The 24,094-nt window shown below is 32.3% G+C and overlaps 1 protein-coding gene across 1 annotated transcript in view; it reads left to right on the top strand.

Annotated features, from left to right (window-relative positions):
• Positions 1-24,094, top strand: part of LOC105320305 (uncharacterized) — a 42,025-nt gene that overhangs the window by 6,562 nt on the left and 11,369 nt on the right. Inside the window, exons 4-7 of the mRNA XM_066074362.1 lie at positions 6,983-7,042; positions 7,230-7,286; positions 7,376-7,414; positions 7,692-7,757. Of these exons, the coding sequence (XP_065930434.1) occupies positions 6,983-7,042; positions 7,230-7,286; positions 7,376-7,414; positions 7,692-7,757 (222 nt within the window). The remainder of the gene's footprint in view (positions 1-6,982; positions 7,043-7,229; positions 7,287-7,375; positions 7,415-7,691; positions 7,758-24,094) is intronic.

The raw sequence follows: 24,094 nt of genomic DNA, 5'->3' as shown, positions 1-24,094 counted from the left end.
AATATCTATCAAATTTAAATCCAGCTTTTTATTTCCTTGAATGGCAGTGTTTCTCTTAATTTTATCTTCATTCAAATGAAAAATTACAATAACAAACAGTCTACCATCTCAAAATCCATAAAACGAAACACAAATTCAAAGCAGAGCAACACGGACCTCCAAAAGGATAGAGGTAGGATCAGGTGCCTAGGAGGAATGAGCATCCTCTGCTGACCGGTCACATCCGCCGTGTGCACTTTGTCGTAATCGGGGGGAAACACCGGAAAAGTCCGTAGACAGTTAGGTGATTAATGATGGTCTTACAATTAGTATGAAAAACGTCAGTCAACATGCGACCCAGTGGAAGATTGTATTGACTGACAAAGGTCGTTGTATCGACCATAGAACTTACGAACAGATGACTTCAAACAAGACTGTTGATAGTCCCATTTTATCAACTTGTCTGTAAGTAGCTTGTCTCGCCTTATAAACTGTTTATACGAAGAGCATGCCCTTGCGTATCAAATTAACCGAGAGACAAAAACACCATATGCAAGTGATGAAGGTATATTGCTAATAAGTAAGGAAAGTTGACTATAGGAAAATTGAAGTCATTGCGTTTATGTTTTCACTGGGATATATCGAGTCGACATAAGTATGGGAATAACAATTGTTAATTAATAATACGTCGTCGATATACCTAAATTTTGAGTTGAAGGCCACAGAGAGTGATTTATTTATTTCACGTACAAGTTTTTGAATAAATTCTGCTTCATAAGAATAAAAAAATAGATCAGCTAACAATGGGGCTTAATTGGTACCCAATGATTATTTTAAAAGTTATTTTTCAAGTCTTTTTAATTCTATCGTTTGATTTCATAGAATTAAGATTAAATTTTGATGTTTAATTTTCGAGACAATAAATGTTTAAGTATCTGTTATTTTTCCTAATCATATTTTTTAATTTAAAGTATTTCTTGATATTTCTAGTATTCCGTTTAAATAAGAACTTTTAATTTTTCTCATTACTAATTTGTAATGTATAATCATCATATTTGCCAGTTTCACTAAAAATAAATACCCAAAAAACTTTACGGTAAATTCCCATCTAGTGGTGATACATTTCGTTTGAGATTTTTTTGTACATCCTATCAATATTATTTTTGATTTACTAAAGTTTATCTTTAATCAAGCCACAAGTGTTAGTATGTGGGGAAAACTCTTTTTTAAGTTCAGTAAGTCTACAATAAAGAATAAACTTGGAGTTATCTGATCTATAATTAAATGTTGTGGACAAAGGGTTCAAGAATCGCCTGCTTAGTATGTTTTTTAACACCAAGTATAACTTTTTAGCTCTGAATGAAAAGTACGAAAACAGTCTTCTAAACTTAAGATAATAACTATTTTAAGTTCGCATTGGTTTTCAGAGTTTTTAAAGATATTTTTGGAGTTCATGGTATCTGGCTAAAAACAACATCAAAGTATCCTGCTAGTGTTATATGCTGGTAAATATACATCTTTTCAATTTCATTTCCTAAATAAGAAGAAATATCAAGGTTCCTCAAAATGATCTTAAGATAATATACTTCTGAATAAGAATTAGATCTGAAAAGAAAAACTAAATAAAGTGTCGGATATAGATACTTAAAAGTAAGTTAATTATACGAGTGCTGTTTTGGAAATTAGTGAGACATTAATTCTGATTCCTTTGAAAAATATGTAAACCCTTGAATATTGTCTAAAAAGTATACCAGAATAAAAATCATAAGTGTAAAAATTGTCTACTCCATGGCACCGTTTGAGCAAGCTGACAAATTTTTGCACGTCCATAGACCCAGGGCAACCGCATTTACGTAACGCAACGTCATTTTTTGCACTCTATATTTAGAATACCTTGCAAATCAAAAGAAAGCATGAAATATATTTCATTAATTGTATTTACTTAGTAAGCAAACGTACATTTTCCTTCTATTCTTTTTGTGTGAAGAAAACTTGAGTTATTGTCATTTGAAAATCAAATTATTGTGAAACGTGTTTTACTGTCATTTTATACATATTTTACTGCCGTTCACATCAGTTGATGTGCTATATGCACTAGTTATTAAATTCCGGTGTTTTCATTTTGGTGAAACTAACAGTCAAAAGGCCTTATAAACTGAATCTATTGACCACTTTTTTTTATAGTGATGATAATGTTTCTTATTATTCAAGGTTTTCCGTTTCAAACAGAAGACCTCAGCGATTGTAGTTTTTTTCCTTTGTTTGTTTGTTTCTTCTTATTTTTCCCCGTTTTTGTCCATAAGATTTCTCCGAAATGGCTGGATAGATTTTCTTGACATTTTCAGGAATGGTAAAGAAGGATAATATCTACATGTGGTTTTTTTTCAGTTTTATAAAATTCATTTCTTGTCGTCCGTTTCCTGTCCCGCTACGTAAAGCTCAATGAGAACTTGACTTGAACAAACTTTTTGGGAATATAAACCTATAGCTGTAGAAGTGTTTAAATTGTATTGTTTTGAAATATAAGAATAAATCCTTACAAATGTCAAAAACAAATGAATAATTTAAAAAACTTCCGGTGAGCTATCTCAAATATCTCAGGTAGTTGGTTTTTTTTCAATCAAATTATGTACACGCGAGATCTCAAAGAATGTAAGTGTTCAAGACACGAAACGTACATGGATGATAGACATTTGATAGAAGATGTGTTTAATTTTTTTCATTTTGTCGGCCGTCACTTCCGGTCGTCACCGAAAGAGTTCAAACACTTCATTTTGTTTATAAGTTAAACAGGTTTTCTTTGACAATGTTTGTCAAATTGATTAGCAATAGAGTGCTGTTGTTTCAAGTTCAAGAAATACAAGCATTTATTTTTTACTGAGCACTTTTGTTTGTCCGTTTCCTGTCCCGAGACATAGAAAAAAACGACTACACGAGATCTCAGAAATTGTAACATGAACAACCAAACTTTCTGGAATGATAGCCCTATGTATATTCATGCACTTCCAAAAGTTGTTTGTCCTAATAAAGTTATTTTACATAGAATGAATACATAAATATAAATCTTGACAAAAACCATATATGCAATGTTGAATAAACAAAAACGATCTACTTTCGGTGAGATTTTTCTAAACAGATCAATACTTATTTATAAGAACAGAAGACGTCTTTGCTGCTATAGCAACAATAGTCTAGTGTTTCCCTTTTTTGTCTACAAGATTTATCACAAAGTGCTGGGAAGATTTTGTTGATATTTTCAGGGATGATAGAAAATAATAATACATGTATCCCGAGGTTTTGTCCCAAAATTTATTTTCGGTCGTCCGTATTCTGTCCCGCGACAAAAAACTTGTGCCAACGAGGTCTCACACACGATAAGCACTTGAGGATCTAGAATTTGAGGCATGATATACCCATACTTGAAGTTGTGTATAATCTATAGCTATTTTGTTTGGTTCGTCATTACTCCCGGTCGTCACTGGAAGCACTTCAACATTTGTTTTTACATGAAATTTAGATATAAGTATAAATCCTTACATATGTCGTCTATCCGATGTTAAGTATAGAAAAAAATCTACTTCTGGTTAGTAATCTCAAATATCTCAGGTAGCCTTTTTAAAACAAAATTTGTTTACGCGAGATCTCAGAGACTGTAAGTGATCAAGACGCGAAACTTGGATAATAGACATTTGATGGAAGGTGGGTTTAAAGTGTTTCATTTTTCGACCGCTACTTCCGGTCCTCACAGGAAGAAGTCACACAAATTAATTAAGTTATAAGGAATATGGAATCATTCTTTGAGTACTATGAGCTGATAGTTTGGGTCGGGGCGTTGTCAAATCCAAAAAAGCCCGGAGGGCTTTATGATAGATTTGATCATGCTCCCGCCCCGACTGAAATTATCACCTCATCATATTCAAAGAATGAGTCCTTATTACTTATATTTACATTTTCCAGTGTCTTTGCCTGTGATAACACTGCGTATCGATTTTGTACTCTATAACCCATAATACAAATGACGCCAAATTGAGGCGTCAGCGGGGTTTGCTTATTTATATTAAATTAAAAATCGGACGATTGCCTAAAATTATGTAAATATAAGTAATAAGGAATCATTCTTTGAATATTATAAGGTGATAATTTCGGTCGGGGCTCGATCAAATCTATCATAAAGCCCTTCGGGCTTTATTGGATTTGATCACGCCCCGACCAAAATTATCACCTCATAATACTTAAAGAATGATTCCTTATTCCTTATATATCTATATAATTTTAAACCATTTTACTATTAAATCTTTAAATATAAACTATGTAGACTTTGACCCGTGCGTGCACGGGTTGACTTTGCATATGATATAGGACATTTACGAAATAGATAAATCAACACACCGTATTGTTGATATTTACACAACCAAGCTTTACACCTACGATAATGCTATTAATTCCACTACACGCTGCGTAGTTAGAATAATCTAACTGTGTTTCGGCACAGGCCTTCACCACAGTTAAAATGCCTCCCATTTAACAGTCATGTAGCAATAAATTGCAGAATCACTCCGAAACGATTTTGGGGGAAATAATGAAGCTGCACTGAAATTAACAGTCAATTTATCTAAAAAAAAAACCATTTTGAGGCTGATAATACCTTTTACCCAAAAATTTAATTTATATAAATAAAGAATCATAGACTGGAAAAAAATTTTACTCGCTTCGAATTTACACACCAAGTAGACATTTGGAACTTTCGGGATTTTTCATATTAAATATACACTGAATTAGAGTTATCTCCCATATTTTCTTTGATGAACAGAATACATGACAATTCAGTATTTGTAATATCGTTTCCGAGTTTATCCATACAAATGTGATATTGCGGAAACATAAACTAAAGAGCATACCTTGATTTAGCGTGAATGTAATTCGCATGCAAACGATTGTAAAATCCATATATCCAGACAATTTCCGGATTTTCTAAAGGACTTTTCGTTGATCATTAATTAGCGAAGCTTGATTGAGAAAAAAATTGGTAATTTTCAAGTACCAATGATGTTTTAACATAGAAAACAAAAGATAGTACTCTTCCGATTTATCGGTATTAAAGCCCGAAAATTCGAATCTATTATTTTAATATAGTAGTATAGATAAGCAATCCCCGCTGGCGTCCAAATTACACGTCATTTAAAGTTGTGGGTTGCATAGTACAAAATTGATACGTAGTGTTATCACAGGCAAAGACACCGGAAAATGTAAATATATATATTTAACTGTTTTTCTTTAAGAATTTTAGTTAAATTGATAAGCAATATAGTATAATATATCTCTTTTGTAGCGTCTGGTTGGCATATTTTTTAGAAAATTAATTTTTTATAATCCAGTTTTTTAATGTTCGGGGTCGTTATCGGATTCGGTGTGTATTGAATAAACGAGGAAAGGATGTAGTCAGTAATAATATCGTGCATTACTTGTGCCATTCCTTTTATTGTTTCTAACAAACAAATAAGAACTGTAAAAAAGTGTCAAGCGTTGTAAATTTAATCGACAGGTTTTTTTGGTATTATATCAATGGGGTTCGTTATCGTGTTGGTCTTTTGATTCGGGGAACAGAAGACAGTATGAAATAATATTCTACATAAAAGTGCATTGTTTTCACAAATTTCTACCAGCAAATACTTTATGAATTTGGCGAAATTACAGGATATAAAATAAAGAGTATTATTTTACCCATTTTTTTAAATTTCGATATCAATTATGTAGTTTGAATTTCTTCTCTTCTTTTAACTCTGATTAAAGCATACCATTTCGTTTATAATAGTTTTAAAATAGATGTATAGTTCGAAGCTTTCATAGAATAAAACAAACCGGTAGGGGACGTGTATGGCTTATGCAAAACTCTCAGAATGCTTGTTTTTTTGTAATGAATATATCATTATCAAATCTTATATATGTCATTTATAGAATCTTATATAAGAAAACACATTCTATTTCCGGTGAAATATTTCAAATGTTTTATGTAGCTTTCCTTCTTACAAATGTGATATCCGAGAGATAATACTCACTGTAATTAATCGAAATGCGAAACTTTAATGAACGATAGACATTTGATTGAAGATGTGTTTAACGGGTTTTATTCTGTCAACTGTCAAACAAATCATGTTTTTAACAAAATAAATGACTTTCTTGGTTGTTTTTTCTAGCCTGATAAACAGTGATGTACACTAGACAAATTGACAAGAAATATTAGCTCTTATTTTTGATTAATCACTTTCCGGTCCAAGGACAACAAATCTTGTTTTGTCGAGATCTCAGATTAGACAGAGACGTGAACAACCAATCTTTGAGGAAAGATTGACTTATGATTGTACACATGTTTAGCATGTGTTGTTTGGTTCGGCTTTACCTCACAGAAAGTACTTTAAAAAATTATTTTGTTTTCAATTTTGTTGATTTACATGAAAGTATCGTCTGGATATTTCATATATTTAATACATCATATCCATTATTGTTTCTATGTAAGAGAAGCAATGTCTTCCACTTAAATTGATCATATATCAGAACGGAAGACCTTTTCCTTGCTTCTGCAACAAGAGTTTAGTTGTCTTAATTTTTGCCATTTGACTCCATAAAGCTGGCTGTATTATGGCTTTTTTTGTCCAGTCTCTTATTTACTTTTTAAACTTGTTACTTTAAATCCATATTGAGAGTCCAAGGACGCATCTTAATGTAATAAACAAAATGCAGGTGGATATGCAAAATGAAGCTATGTATGTTAATTGGCATAAAAAAGTAATTGATGCTTTATCAGTTGTTGTTAATCTCGCTTAAATGGCATGCATCCTTCAGAAAGTTAAGAACAAAATCAATCAATTATCGGAAGAAGGATATATACATAACATGAAGAGAGCATATGTTTGTTTTTTCAAATTTCAACCTTAAAATTCATTTCAACATATCAAAACTGTTTATTAATCGCAAATATATATTGGAGATATTGTTTACCCTGAAGGTCACTAACAACCAATCTACCATTCAACATCATGGAAAACTTCCTGAAATAAAACCAAAAGTAAGTATGCTATTAGGTTTTTGAAACTTTCTTTTTATTCATAAACTGAGAGATAGTTGTTTTTATTCAAGTCTATCATTTTTAAAAGAATCCGACCTTTTGAAATTAAGATTAAATATTTCCGATCGTCTTCTGAAAATATGTGTGAATTTTTAAATAAATTAACATATTTTTGTTTACATTGTAGAGTGGACCCTTACCAAACACAAGTATGAACCAACAAGGAACAAATCCATTACCACAGGTGAACATTTTCTTATCCATTAAAATGTTGCGTGGGAACATGATATATATTTAGTTTATTTTAATTAAAATGTTCATATAATATTCTAGATACAACCAATGTCTGACGCACAACAGTCTTCATCAAAGGTTAGGTTTATATTTACCTTTTTTGAACACACGCAATACTTGCAATGCAACGTTTAATAAATGATGTAATTATAATGATGTTATTGAAAACATGTATTTATTTTCATGGGCATAAAATGCCAAAGAAAAGATAACTTAAACTCAATCCATTAATTATCAATATAGTTTAACCTCTCACTCCTCAGAGTATTTTTTAAAAACCCACTTTTAAGTATAATTCTGAATGCTTGTTAACTCGCTTTTAGTGAAATTAACCTCCAATGAAATGATTTTGTAGGGAAATACACCAAGTCAGGTTATCACAACAAAAAACCAATGTCAATGGCAAGACACAAGAAGAAAGGTAAAAATATACATTTACAACCATAATTTTAACTAAATGTGAAATAATAAATAAATTAAAAAAAAATAAAGAAAAGATAAATTTTTGTATAAAAAAATATATACATTTTTAACTGGCATTGTCTGTGATGACAGTACGAATCAATTTTGAACCCTAAAGACTTCATAAAACATGAGTGACATAAACTGGGTGTGTCTTATATAGCATAACCGAAAAACAGTATTGACTGCGCGATGTAGTAATACGTAGCATGTGCTACATATATATATATATATATATATATATATATATATATATATATATATATATATATATATATATATATATATATATGAATTACTCGCACCGGTTTATAACTTTGAATTTCAGAATATTTGACCAAAACAACGTGGGTTTTTTTCGAAAGAAAAAAATTCAAAAGCCTCAATGGCTTTCGAACTTGAAACTTACCGATTCATAGTGAAAGCATTAACACACTGCGCTTCGCTGTAAGGTAAAATTTCAAGAAAGAAAAAAAAATATGTTAAATTATACTTGATCTTATTGTTTATTTTGATAAAAAGTACGTCTCAATATGAAGGTGTCCCATACCACCTTATTCTAACCCATTTGTAAAATAGTCCCATTCGATATTACATGTAATTACGTAATTAATTAAAAGTAAAAAAAATATCCATACTTTATCGGTAAGGTATTATGGTGAAAGTTTGAATTAATTTGCCAAACCATAACGAACAAGGTAATAAAACGACAGAATTAGTGACAAACCGCGATAAAGACTAGAGCGTCCTTCTTCTCGTTTCACTGATAGAGGATATTTTCCAAATATATAGATGCAATTTCCTATGAAACGTTAGAAAAGTCGACCGAAATTTATGTAAACATCGAAATATTATTTTTATCAAAATATCGAGACGTCAAAACGCAACTAGTAATTAATATCTATAGTTTAATCATAAATAAGTGAAGATTATTTGAAATCCTATTAGAGAGAAATGCGATTTCCATATCCGATTAAGTGTTTGGTATTTGAATACATGAACAAAACCCGGAATAAGCCCCGTTCATACACATAACTAATATTATTCCCCAACTGGTGAGTGTGTGGATATATAAGTTGCGTCAAGTGAATAGGGACCTTCGTTACAGAAATTATTAAGTCATCATGACAGCGCAAAGAAGCGATTTTTTTTAACTTTTATTTTTCCGTGCATTGACTAATCCAAAGTAAACAACGTTAGATTTATGCATAAATATAATCAAATGCGCCTCTTAAAGCAGAATATTTATATACCTTTCTAATGTTTATGACTTTTTATAATCTTTATTATACCCCCTGCAAACGACGATTTTATTTGTTTTGGGGGTGGGGGGGGGGGGGGCTGGCTTATAAAGGAATCACCTTGTCCGTCCATCTGTCTGTCTGTGCAAAATTCGTGTCCGGTCTATATCTATGGAGAAACTCTGGAAGTTCTTACTACACAGATTGCTTATGACCTGAGAGTGTGTCATGACCATGATTCAAGGTTATTCGAACAATGTCAAGGTCACTGGCTAGAAATTTGCAAAATTTGTGTCCATTTTATGTCTTTTTATGTAGAAACATTAGAAATTCTTACTTCTAACAAAGATTTCTGCATCATACAGCCAAATTTTTACCTTAATTCCATATTTACACTGTTTCCGAATTTACAAAAATGTAGCGCGCAACAATTTTCTTTACCGCTTTGTAAATTTTATTTTCTACAAAACATAATTATTAATTTTTGAATATTTTACTTTGTATTAAAAATCAAATTGATGAAGTAAATGTATTTTTAAATTAGTGTTTGTTTCGCAAAACCACTCTGAAAGTTTTACTCGAATATGATTGGCTAAAGGATGCAGGATAGGACAGTAAAGGATAGGATAGTATAGTATAGGATAGGATAGAGTTTGATGTGTCATTTGGCCTTCATGTCAGTCTCAAAAAGCGTTGAAGTTCGTCTGGTCCCGAAAATCAAGACTTAAAAAAAGTCATTATTATTATTGTTTTTTTGTTTATTGCTTCTCTGAGAAATATTTTGCTGAAAGATGTAATGTAATAGAAGTTAATATCTACAAGACCCTTCAATTTACATTAGAAAAAGGGATTGACCCCTAACACTAAGTATCCAGAGAAGTCTAAAGTCTTTTATCTAAAGCTCTTTACTAATGATATTTTTTTTATCGATTATATAAACAGAATTGTTCAGCTAGCTGTTATGTACCATACAATTTCATTGTTTTCTCATGTGTTACGTAACTAGGTTTTTTAGGGGTAAGAATATCTAAAATTTAATCACCTATATTTCGTTAATGAAAAGTAGTTTGATAAGCAGTACAGAAGTAAAGGTGCTTTTAATGGTGTACTGATCAATATTCAACCATAAAAAATTCATTACAAGACTCCGAAAAGGAGAATAGGGGTCGGTCCAAAAAACGTTATGTCACAGATATCCTAAGAACAATAACCAATTTTTAAACGCTTGTTGGATAAAATGTTTTTGGTTTTTAAATACCTTTTATTTAGTTCTAAGAAATAGGAACCTGTTTCTAGAATAAGTGACCAAGAGGGGTCTTAAGTATTTTATATATAGCTCTTTACTGATGGGTGTTTTGTAATAGATTATAAAAGCAACTAGAGCAGAGCTCGTGGCAAAACCACGAGTAGGTCTTCCATTGTTGTTGCAAGTTGAAAATAGATATGATTTGGTGTCAAACGATTATAATGACTAAACTTTGTGTTCTCCTCTCGTTATAAAATTGTGTTATTTTTGAAAGCTGCAATAATGTAGCCCTCTCCGTTTTTTTTATATCTGATGTTTACTGGAGGGGGCTACAATTCCAGAGGATCCAATGGTGCAAAAATAATTTTTGATGCTGCTGACTTCGGTCTGAAAAGATCGATTTTATATTTGACTTCCTTTAGATAAAATGATTTTTTGATTCAGCTTGAACAAATTAAGTGTATATAAATCAAAACCAGATAAAACACATCAGCCTGTTTACCAGTCGTCTTTTTTTAGCAGCCATGACAGTTCTCGAGTGATTTTATGGGATGTGCGCTTGGAGTTTTGATGGGATTAATAACGTGAATGCCAGTGTAAATAATCGATCTTACCTCGTTATATCACTAAAACATCATTTAAGAAAATGGTATATAATGGAAAATTCATATTTACCGCGTTAATTATGTTTAAAATAGGGGAATTCCTATATTTAGTCCAAGATCCGCTCCTGATTTCTCATTGGCTGTTTCAAAATAAAACCGGTCAAGGTCAGTAAACATGGCGGACAAATTCAACTTCGTTGTTGACATACACGGAAAATAACCGATAGATGGACTATACTTGATATTTTTGGATTAATTTATGCCATAGACATCTACAACGTTTGAGTTCAGGTAAGAAATGCAAATGTTATTGTCATTTATAAACGATTTGAGACGAAATCTTTGCGGGATTGAATCACCCCCGCTCTTGCATCATTACGGAGATCTTATGGAGTTGTAGCCCTCTCCCCAAAAAAAATCGGGAGAGGGCTACATTTTTGCAGCTATTGAAAGCCTTTATAAAAAACGTGTTTTGAAAAAGACAAGAAAATGTTTCAGAAAAACTATTTGTCAAACACAGTTTGGGTAATCGTTTTTAAAAATTCTTTAAACAATGAGATGTTTAATGGCGAGTTAAATTTTCAAAGGGTAGCAAGCATTGTTAAATACGGCATGTACTCATGATTCATGTCGGGAATTGTATTTTTTTTTTAAATGAACCCACCTTCAAAACACGTAACATTTCTCTAAGATAACTTCTGAATTTAAATCTTTCTATATTTCAGAAGACTGTGTGCAAATTTGAAATTGTTGCGTGCTGTCAAAATTTAGTAATTAGTCAAAATTGATGGCATTTCTAAACTTTTCCATATGGAAGTGTGTGTCGTCTGATATTATTTAATGATACGAGTAGACTTGGGCATTCAAAATCAAAGATCAGCAGGAGAATTTATGCAAAAAAACCCACATCTAAATTGTACACAAAATTCATAGAGACAACGCTATGTAACGTGAAATTATATAACCTTATTTACAGAAATGAATATTACTTCACTCGACGATGCTATAATTTGCAAAATCCTAATTTTTATGTCTGTGGGTTGACAAATTAAATTGAATAAAACTTCAATTTCGCTTGCATAAATTGGAATTCTGGGAAGGAATTAGACAGTCCGTGTTAGAGAAATTTGAAGAAGTTATGAAACTGGTCAGTTTCTAGGTCAAAATGTGCATAGATGTATTGAAAGACTGTCAATGGGTATCATCTGTAGCCACGGTCCTGAATCTGCATGTACAGTCATACATTGTATGTACATCGATACATCTTTACCCCCTCACCTACAGCAATACAAATGAGGGTGCAACCTTCATGTACACATACATATAATTATATTTCTGGAAGCTATTTATCTTGTATTTTAATACATTGGATATTCATTTTTCACTTAAAATTAGTATTCCACTGGCTGTTGCTAAACTTGTAAGTATGTTAAGATGCATTACAACCTCATACTATACAACTTCAATCAAAAGGTTGTTTTTTTTATCAATTTTCATACAATTAGCAATAAATAAATCCCCAATAACACGTATCTATCTCTTGTAAGTGTAACATAGAGAAGCGCATATATATTTGGATATTTCGCTATAAAAAAGTCTGCTAGTCAAGTGAAATATCAATGTCTTTCAAAGAACAAGAAATCTGTCGACACTTGCAGTACTTTGATGATTTCTATGGCGAACGATTTCATTGCAAATTGTATTCGTATTTCATAATTTCTAATCCCAAGAACAACATTTCCTTTGACTTCAATCATTTAGTTATAATATATTATACATAATTTTGTTCACAACTTGAGAAGTTTAGCGTGTTCAACAGGTTAATTTATTAGCCACATTCTCAGACTACGATCTCGCACCTTTCATGATACGATGATTGACTTCGATCAATAGTTTTATTGTTTAACAATTGACCACTGTAGTGAAAGCACCCTTCCAACTGCTACTCAATTACATAAAAATTGATGACCTGAGGCTACATATGTTCCGAGCTGTGTGCGCTGAAGCGACACAAGATTTTCAGTCGCACGTGGGGACCTAATTACATTTGTTACACAGACTGACCGAATAAACAAACGAGTGGGAAAGTGAAATACGTTAAGGAGAAAATGTTACACATAAGAAGTAACATAAGTCACCAAAAAATGGTTTTCGACAGATAGGGATATCTTTTCGCCAATTTAAAAAAATCCAGCGCAGTGGGCAGTGGGGCAGGAGGAAGGCGGGGGGGGGGGGGGCGGACGCAGCAATGAGTTCGTTTCCACAATGAAACGAAAAACCATGTCGAAAAACTACAGAAGTGATTAATTAGGGTCTTCCGTTTCCAACGGAAGACCCTATTGTTTTTCTTCGGATTCTTTTTCATTAGGGTCTTCCGTTTCCGACGGAAGACCCTCTTGTTATTCTATTGTTTCTTTTCCTTATTATTATTTTATTTTTTATTTTTTTTCTGACTTTTTTCGAACGCTATTTCTCGTGAACTACTCGACCGATTTGCATGAAATTTTCAGGACGTATTGAGCATCAAAAGTGCTTGATATTATAAAATTTCTAGCTGATGACGTCACTTCCAGTTCGAGATGTTGAGGATTTAGTGAATTTTTAGGGCCCATTTTGTCCACATAACTTCTCAAAAACTAATTGCGATAGAAACGCGAAACTTTCAGGGATAGTAGATGAATGTCTGTTGATGTTCTTATTAATTTGATTTTTTGAAAAATGCGCAAGGCGGCGAAGCTCGCCTGAGGTCAAAAATTGGGACCAATTTTTTTCACGAATTTTTCGCACATTTTCAGCCCTAGCTTTTAATGTGTAAATATTTTGTTAAGACATGTAAACCAAAAGTTGTTCAAATTAACTCAGACTTTCGTTTGATTTCAAGAAAAAAGGGGCTGGCCCCTCAAATTAGGGGCAAAGAGGGCTCTAAAGTATTTTTGCAATGCCTATTTACTGAAAAATGATTTGCTATCAATTATAGAAGCAAAAATGTTCATTGTACAGCTGTTAATGTATACAAAAGTATACCTAAGTCATATATTACGTAATAAGGGGTTTTAAGGGGCTAAAAGTCCAAACCTTTGATCTTTAATATCTAGTAAAAGTAGAAATATTATGATAAGAATTATAGAACAAAAAATGCTTAGAATAATGTTCTTAACAATATGCTACCTAAATAATTTTTGTTGGTGGCCCCAGTAAGGATTTTAGGGGTCAGCCCCTAAAACACATTTGTTCAGATATCTTCAGAGCGGTCAACAATTTCCGAACACTTGATGAACAAAATGTGTTTTTATTTACAAGACATTTTATTTGATATCAAGAAATAAGGACTGGCCCCTTAAAAAAGGGGCCAAGAGGGCTCTAAAGTCTTTTAATAATAACTCTTTACTGAAAAATAATTTGTTATCAATTATAGAAGCAAAAATGTTCATTGTACAGTTGTTTATCTATACGGTACCATATGAAAGTTATATGTTACGAAATTAGGGGCCAAAAGGATTACAAAGTCTTTTCATTATAACTTATTTTTTTAGCGATAGTCTGTTATAAATCATAAAGCAGAAAATAAGAGCTTATTATTTATAATTTAAAACTGAAACCCGGTCTAAAATCGGACGATGTATTACAGAGATATAAATGGTTAAAAAATTGATTTTTCCGGGAGTTTTGATTCCACTTTTTTGGTTAAGAAAATAGTTTTCTGTTAAGAGTTAAACTAACTCGTATCTAAAATTAATCGATAATTGTTAAATCGTACTTTTACATATTCGGATTTGTATTTGTTAAGTCGTGCTTGAAATCGATAAGGTTTGTTAATTCATGCTTATAATCATTTGGATTTTGTTATCTCATACCAAGAATAATTTGATTTTTTTCATTTTGTCGTAGTAACTTATGTTTATTGGTTTAAGAACTCTGCTTCTTACAGGAACTTCTAGCTTTAATTTCAACATTATCGGAAGACCCACTCGTTGCTTTGCAAAATAGTTTTTGCTTTGCAACGAGCTTTGCTCTAGTTATTTTATTTTTTATTTTTTTCCTGACTTTTTTCGAACGCTATTTCTCGTGAACTACTCGACCGATTTGCATGAAATTAACAGAACATATTGAGCATCAAACGTACTTAATATTATAAAATTTCTAGCTGATGACGTCACTTCCGGTTCGAGATTTTGAGGATTTAGTGAATTTTTAGGGCCCATTTTGTCCACATAACTTCTCAAAAACTAATTGCGATAGAAACGCGAAACTTTCAGGGATAGTAGATGAATGTCTGTAGATGATCCTATTTATTTGATTTTTTGAAAAATGCGCAAGGCGGCGAAGCTCGCCCGAGCTAAAAAATTGGCACCAATTTTTTTCACAAAATTTTCGCACATTTTCGGCCCTAGCTTTTAATGTGTAAATATTTTGTTAAGACATGTAATGCTAAAGTTGTTCAGATTAAAAAGGGCTTTCGTTTGATTTTAAGAAAAAGGGACTGGTCCCTCAAATTTGGGGCCAAGAGGGTTCTTAAGTAATATTGCAATTACCCTTTACTAAAAAATAATTTGTTATCAATCATAGAACCAAAATTGTTCAAGGTACATCTGTTTATCTATACAGTACCATACCTAGGTCATATGTTACGTAATAAGGGGTTTCAAGGGGCTAGAAGTCCAAAACTTCGATCATTAATATCTAGAAAAAGGAGAAATATTTTGTTAAGCATTATAGAACAAAAAATGCTTAGAATAATGTTCGCAACAATATTGGATCTAATTTGTTTTTGTTGGTGGCCCCGGTAAGGAGTTTAAGGGTCGGCCCCTAAAACATATTTGTTCAGATATCATTAGAATGGTCAACAATTTCTGAACACTTGTTGAACTTAAAGTGTTTATATTTACAAGACCTATTATTTGATATCAAGAAATAAGGGCTGGCCCCTCAAATTAGGGGCCAAAGGGGCTACAAAGTCTTTTCATTATAACTTAATTTTTAGCGATAATTTGTTATTAATCATAAAGCAGAAATTGAAAGCTTATTATTTATAATTTAAAACTGAAATCCGTTTTAAAATCGAACGATGCATTACAGAGATATAGAGGAATTTTGATTCCACATTCTTAGTTAAGAAAATAGTTTTATGTTCAGAGTGAAATTAACTCGTACCTAAAATTATTCGATAATTGTTTAATCGTACTTTTACACATTCGGATTTGTTTTTGCAAAGTCGTTCTTAAAATCAATAAGGTTTGTTAATTCGTACTTTGAATCATTCGGATTTTGTTAACTCGTACCAAGAATAATTCGATTTGCTATTCTTTTTGTCTTTGTTATTTATGTTTTATGGTTTAAGAACTCTGCATCTTACAGGAAATTTTAGCTTTCCTTTCGACATTAATGGAAGACCCACTCGTTGCTTTGCAACGAGCTTTGCTCTAGTTATTATTATTCTTCCTCTGACTTTTTTTGTGGCTTATATCTCAAAAACCATTCGACCGATTTCCACGAAATTTTCAGAACTTATTTGGTATTGTAAATACTCCAGGCTATAAAAATTTACACTTATGGCGTCACTTCCGGTTTCAGAAATTGACGATTCTGTAAATTTTTAAGGGTCATTTTGTCCACGCATCTCCTCCAAAGCTAATCAAGATAGAAGCTTGACATTTGCAGGGATTGTAGATAAATGTATGTAGATGTACCCCATTGCCTTCACTTAAGAAAATTGTGCAAGGCTTCGAAGCTCGCCTGAACCTGAAAATAAGCACCAAATTTTTCCACAAAATTTTTGAACATTTTCTGAAATATCTTTTGATGTATACATATTTTGTGAAATAATGTAATGCAAAAGATGTTTATTTTTGCAAGACCTTTAATTTGATATCAAAAAAAAGGGGCTGGCTCCTCAAATTAGGGGCCTAGAGGGCTCTAAAGTCTTCTTACAATACCCTTTTACTGAACAATAATTTGTTATCAATCATAGAAGCAAAAATGTTTATTGTACAACTGTTTATCTATACAGTACCATAGCTTATTCATATATTACGTAATTAGGGGTTTCAAGGGGCCAGAAGTTCAAAACTTTGATCATTTATATCGGAAAAAGGAGAAACATTTTGAAAAGCAATGTAGAACAAAAGTTGCTCAAAAAAAAGTTCTGTACAATATGCCAACTGAAATTTTTTGATGATGGCCCCACTAAGGATTTTAAGGGTCGGCCCCTAAAACACATTTATACGGATATCTCAAGAACGGTAAACACTTTATGAACACTTGGTGAACTAAATGTGTTTTTATTTGCAAGACCTTTAATTTGATATCAAGAAAAAGGGGCTGGCCCCTCAAATTAGGGGCCAAGAGGGCTCTAAAATCTTCTTACAATAACTCTTTACTGAACAAAAATTTGTTATTAATTATAGAAGCAAAAATGTTCACTGTACAGCTGTTTATATTTACAGAACCATGGCTAAGTCATATATTACGAAACTAGGGGTTTCAAGGGGCCAGAAGTTCAAAACTTTGATCATTAATATCTGAAAAATGAGAAATATATTGAAAATCAATGTAGAACACAAAATGTTAAGAATAATGTTCTTAACAATATGGCAATTAAAAAATTGTTGTTGGTGGCCCCGATAAGGAGTTAAAGGGTCGGCACCTAAAACAACGCTGTTCAGATATCTCGAAAACGTTTAACAATTCGTGAATACATGTGAACAAAATATGTTTACATTTGCGAGACCATTTATTTGATATAAAGAAAAAAGGGGCTGGCCCCTCAAATTAGGGGCTAAAAGGGCTAGTAACTATTTTTATGATAACTTTTTTATAAGCGATAACTTGATATTTTTCATTTTAAAAAAACAAAGAACTTTTTAAGCTTACTCTAACGCTGAAATTTGTTTTAAAATAGTGACCATGCACTACAGAGATATTTGGGTTTAAGATTTGATTTTTCCGGAAATTTTGATTCCGCGTTCTTGGTTTAAAAGATAATTCGTACCAAAAATAATCATGTCAAGTCGTACATGAACACATTCGGGTTTATTTTGTTAAGACATTCTTGAAATCGGAGAGGTTTTTGTTAAGTCGTACTTAAAAAACATTCGGATTTTTTTAGGTCGAACAAAGAATTATTCGATTTTTTTCTTATTATTTTAGTTACTATTGTTCTCTGAACTCTGCATTTTACAGGTACTTCTAGCTTTTCTCTCGTTGATTTATGTGACCGACAGAATCTAATCTAAACTTGTTTGAAAATTCATGTGAATATTCTTTTAAATAATTATCGAATGCTGCAATTCAGGACATTGTTTTATCGTCCAGCACCTACCGCAAACATGTAACATGGAACTTTGATTATAATTTGATTTGATTTTTAAATTACCTTCTACGCCATCGTGTAAATCAATGCTTAATCAACTGTACAAGTAAAATAAATTTATCTTTTCATCTTAAACCAATATAATAGTTGAAAACAAAATAAAAGATAGTTGTGTCCGTACAAAGTATGAAACATGCACGCGTAATAAGGTGCATGTAGAGGAACACGAACCTACTGCGGATCACTTGTCTACTCGCAACTTATCTCCTCGGCCATGTGCGAGGGATGATCATTTAAAGGTTTAATATTTGTTAGTTTTTGTTTTATATTTTTTTTTTTGTTGATTTAAAACAATATTTGTACAGTTTTTAAAATATTTTAGGCTTACAAACCATCCTTTATTTTATGGCTGACGATGTTTCCGATTTGGAGTAATATCGCTTTTATTAATTTTCAGAACGACATTTTAATTTACACTCAAATGTTTGATTAAATAGATACAAGATGGACAAACATTTATAACATGAATTAAAACAGTTCTTGTATTTACGGCTATATAAATCCAAACAAGTCCATATACATATGCGTGTGCGAATCTCGTGTATTAGATAACCGCTTAACGTTAAAGCTGACATGAATTCATAAATACGCATTATTTCCCTTTTATCTCCGACTACCGCCATCACCCCTGCGAATGTTATTGTCATTTAAATTTTGGACCACGTGGTTTCATTTGACCCTTTCAGTTTCGCAGTAAAAATCGTGCCTCGTGTTTATAGTCTATTTTATAGAATCTAGGTACTTGTTGTCAAATATAAATTCTAGACGTATATTGATTTTAAACATTATCTTCATTAATTGGTGGATAAAATGTGTTCTAGAAATAAATGTAACAAACCAAAAAATAGTTTTTTTTCTGCTGTGGAAACAATTAACATGCGTAGTAGAGATTCCACCCTTGGAAATAATTTTCGATCCGCGCCTGACCTAGTAATTACATCAATAGTGAAAACGACTATACTATTTTATGCACAATGTTCCTTGAAAATGGCTCGATATACCAAGTTTTTATGAAAAATATTCACCCATTGTTTTATTTAAAAACATGGTATTGCACACCACAAGCATCAAACATGACTATGATTTTATTTAGCAAATCAATGTTTATATTTTCAACCACTCTACACGTGGTTGAACACGAACGATAACTCTGTTCTTAATAACATCGTTTAATTTAAATAACCGCTTGATGGTGAAATAAGACATACATTTAAAAAGATTTTGATGTTTTAACATACATTGAAGTATGATATGATATGAAAATTAACCAGTACTTACATATTTTGAGAATATTATCCGAACACTTATACTTCCGCTTGAAATTTCACAGGAACTGAACAAATCTCGGTGAAGTCTCGTGAACCTTCAGTCGAGCACCTCTGGATTTATTACATACTTAGCAACGATAAAGAAAACATTTCGAACACATTCGCAGGGGTGGCCATATTAGTTGTCGATTTCAATTGTTCTGCTCATCGCTACACACCCCTTATATAAGGCCGAGAGCACTATTCATGCTTCACCGCATTCAGGTATTTCATTCACCCGAACACGTAACCTTGAACGAAAAGACGTGTATAAACACGTTGGGAATAAAAATAATATGACAACCACTTCACTGGCAAGGCATATCCAATGAATGACGAAACAAAATTCAGACTGAAATCCAGCCACAGATACTTCAAAAATCCTCGATAAGTGAAGACCGTTTTCCTGTGTATATTATAACATCGCACATGCGCAAACTACACACTGTGGCAGATCGAGCAATGTCAATGATCGCATGGATTTTAGAAACGTAGTGTTTTTGTAGGAACAGATTGAAACGATGTTACGTTGTTGCTTTCTTGGATTGATTATCGTTTAGCTTTTGTGTTGGATGTACTGCCGCCGGGGTTTTAAAAATGATGCCGACGTTATGCATTCTGTATGAACGACACACGTGTTCGATGTGCATGCGAATTAAGGCAGCACTATCTGTGCAAAATATTACGGATACCTTGGAAATTCTTTCAAATAATAAATATATTTTGTATTTTATTGATTGTTGTTTCCTTTATTATTTATTACATTTTACTACATTGTGTAAATCATGCATTTAAAGTCCGTGCAACCTGATAGCCTCGATCAGAATGCAACCGACCGTAACTTTCTCAACCGGTATATATACCCCAGTCACAGTAGAGGAGCGATCGAAACCAATATGGCGACCAAATGCTTTTATGAATTTATGTCAGCTTTAAGTAGTGGAACCGTGGCTGATCCTCTCGGCCGTGGGCGAAGGATAGATTACGTAAGGGTGCACACACGGACAGCTCAGAACCCAGGAAGATTCGAAAAGTTTGCAGTATAATGACTAAACTCTATCAAATAAAAGTTCTTTTTTTTTAACTTAAAACCCACAATTGATCTATGTCTGATATTGCTTTAGACTGAGAATGTTATTGCTTTTATTGATAATTAACTAAACGATTTCTTAATTGACACCCTTCCGCTTAATCCATAAACTGTTAATCAAAACTAAGACAATTATTGAGTTTGCGTCTAAATAAATATATGAGAGACACAACTCTCGTGTATTAAATAACTGCTGACCACTAGGCAGTCTAGCCGCGACCACGGTGATTTTCTCGACAGCGGGCGAGGGAGAGCTTACGTGATGGCACACACACACACACACACACACACACACACACACACACACACACACACACACACACACACACACACACACACACACACACACACACACACACACACACACACACACACACACACAGAGCTCTGATTCAAGGTAGATTTTAGATACATGCAGTATGATAACTAGAATGTAATGCATACATTTTTTTAAATCCGTATTTTGTGTTTAACTAGAAAAAATGAAGAATGTTTTATTTTCCGATTCTCGTTTTTAAGGATTGTGCACTATAAGAACTTAACAACAATGACTTAAACTCCTTAAAAAAAACATGTATTCTTAAAAAACAAGCTTTTTTATATGAATTAATGCCTCCTGTATAAAACAGCATGCTTCCTGTGGTAACTTTATGCCAGTTGTACGCATACAAACTTTCGTTAATTGCCAAATGAAAACAGGTACATGTTAACATGTAAAGCTTTTTACACTCATACAACACAAATCACTATCAAAATAACATTGTAACGACATTTATAAGATCCCAACAATCAATTTTTCCAGCGACAGTCATTTCGAAAATCTAACCGTTTTTGAGTTATAAAGCGATAACTTTTAGGGGCTATTGGCCCTTAATTTAAGGGGCCAGCCCTTTTTTTTTATTGGTGTCCTTGATATTCTGCACAACTTCTATTCTACATGTTTTAACAACATATTTTTCGTTTAAAAGAAACAAAGGAAAATATGTCTAAATTTTCGCACTTTTTGGAGTCCTGTTTTTAACACCCTACCTTTATCTAAATAAAAAACGTAACCCAAAAACAACAAACCGATGTGCACAACTACAATGTCTCTGTTATTCAAATTCGTTGAATTCCTATTCCCTGCTATCATAGTCTCGGAGCCTTTGTCTGGAAACCAAAGGCCCTATAAAATTTTAAAAGAGGAATAACTCCTTAACAGAAAAGGGATTTTAAAATTTATGAATTGATTAAGATAGTGTTTTATAAAGTCTAATAGCCCTGAAAATTTGAGCAAAAACCGTTCAGAAATGAGGACGATATCAAGCCTCAATGTTCGCGTCTAGGAAGACAAAAAAAAAAAGAATAATCTTTACCAGCACATTAATAGTATGGTCTTCCGTTGGAACGAAACACCTTAAATATGTGCATCTTCCAGGTATTTTATCTGTACATAATTAATCGTATCACATTTTTACGTAATTCGATTTTTGTAAAGAGCTAGAATTCCAATATTTTGATCACATATCTGGTGGAGGAGGATTATTTTTTTTTTAAAAGCATTTTAGAAGAAACGATGCTTTTAATAATGTTTTTAACAAGATTTTTCCAACAAAATTTAGTTAAACGGTCCCTATAAGGAGATAAGGGCCCCCAAACAAATATTTTTCAAAATCTTAATAACAGTACCTAATAAAAATGTGTTAAAAATTTAAAGACCTTTCATTTGGTATCCAAAAAAAGGACTGGCCACTCAAATCTAAAGGGGTCTAAAAGTTTTCAACGAAAGTTTTTAAAATTATGTTCAGCTCTTGAAGCAAAATAAAGGTCATACATGTATCTCAACTTCTTAAACCGGACGGAGGAACTCCTAGTTGCTCGCAACGAGATCTTGTCAAGTTATTTTTGTTTTTTCGAACAAATTTTATGCATTCGGTTTCGATTTTCATCAAAGCTACAGATATCATATGTACTGATTTTAACTTTACACTAATATTTCATTTTGATGACGTCATTTTTGTTTTGAGATATTAAACGTTTAGCAGTTTTCAAAGGGTCGCTTGACGATGGATTTTCTCCTTAACGACTGAAGATATTTAATTTAAACTTTAACGAATTGAAGACCAAGGATTGTAAATGTGTTTTTCGGTATTCATTATTTTGCTAGCTTAAAAGGCGCTGAAATTCACTCGATGTAAATAAAGTTTATTTTGTAAAACTTTCAGTTGACATCACATCAGGGACCAAAAGAGCTCGTAAAGTCTTTTTTCCATAGCAGGTTTTGAAAAATATTTTGTAATATGTCTAAGAAGCAAAAATGTTCATCTTCCATATATCTAACTATAGATAATAAAAATGTCTTCATGCATGAGTATATATGTTATGGAAATATACGGGCAAAATAGCGTCTTATTTTGACTGTTATATAAAAAAATCGTTAAATTAATTGTTTTGAATCAGTCCAAACACATAGTATTTTCCTTTGAAAAGATTTCAATGCAATAAATTAGTTTAATACTGCCACATCGGTGCATTATATAACTATAAAAGTGTATGTGTATTCTTTAAGATTTTGAGATAGAACAACATTAACCCCGCTATTTCCACAAAACAATAAACATATCAGGAGAGGGCAGAACTCTAAGTTTTATATTAATTCGCTGCTAAAGACTTTCGTAACTTGAATACAGTTTTCACGGAAAAGGGTATGTTGATCAAAGCACCACAAAACACGGGATTCTAGCAGCACTTTTTACTTTATGCTTTCATCACACTATTGATACATGTTAAATTATAAGTTCAATATATGCGGGGTTATGTTGTTCCTGTCAGATATTTATATCGTTAATAATGACAATGAAACGCCTGGCCAAGAAATAAAAACAAATTTACATAACTATTAGCAAATGATTGAAAAAATTAGCATCTCTTCCAATATTCTTTTGCTCAATTCTTAATAAATCATACCAATATACTTTATAAGAATTTTATTACTTATATTTTTAATCTGTTTGTTTACAGCTCTGTCCGATCAAATTACACGACATTCAACTTTAAGTCTTGACGTCATCAATGTGTAAACTTAGTAGTACAATCTAATATGTGAAAAAATTGTCTCCAGTATTTTTCAACGGAAGAACTTATTGTTTTTGCTTTGTTTCATTTCCTCTATTATTATTAAGGTCTTCCGTTTCCAACGGAAGACCTTGTTATTGCTTTGTTTCTTTTTCACTATTATTAAGGTCTTCCGTTGCTTTGTTTCTTTTCCTATATTATTAAGGTCTTCCGTTTCCAACGGAAGGCCTTATTGTTATTGCTTTGTTTCTTTTCCCCTATTATTATTTTTTTTTCATTGACGTTTTCTCAAAAACCCTTTTGCCGATTTTCATGAAACTTTCAGATCTTACTGAACACAAAATGTGTAAGAAATTCCTTGATCAAATTTTCGGTCGTCGCTTC

Source organism: Magallana gigas, chromosome 2 (assembly GCF_963853765.1).
Source record: "Magallana gigas chromosome 2, xbMagGiga1.1, whole genome shotgun sequence".
NCBI lineage: Eukaryota > Metazoa > Mollusca > Bivalvia > Ostreida > Ostreidae > Magallana > Magallana gigas.
Note: the sequence above shows the minus strand (reverse complement) of the source record. Positions and strands in the feature narration are given on the sequence as shown.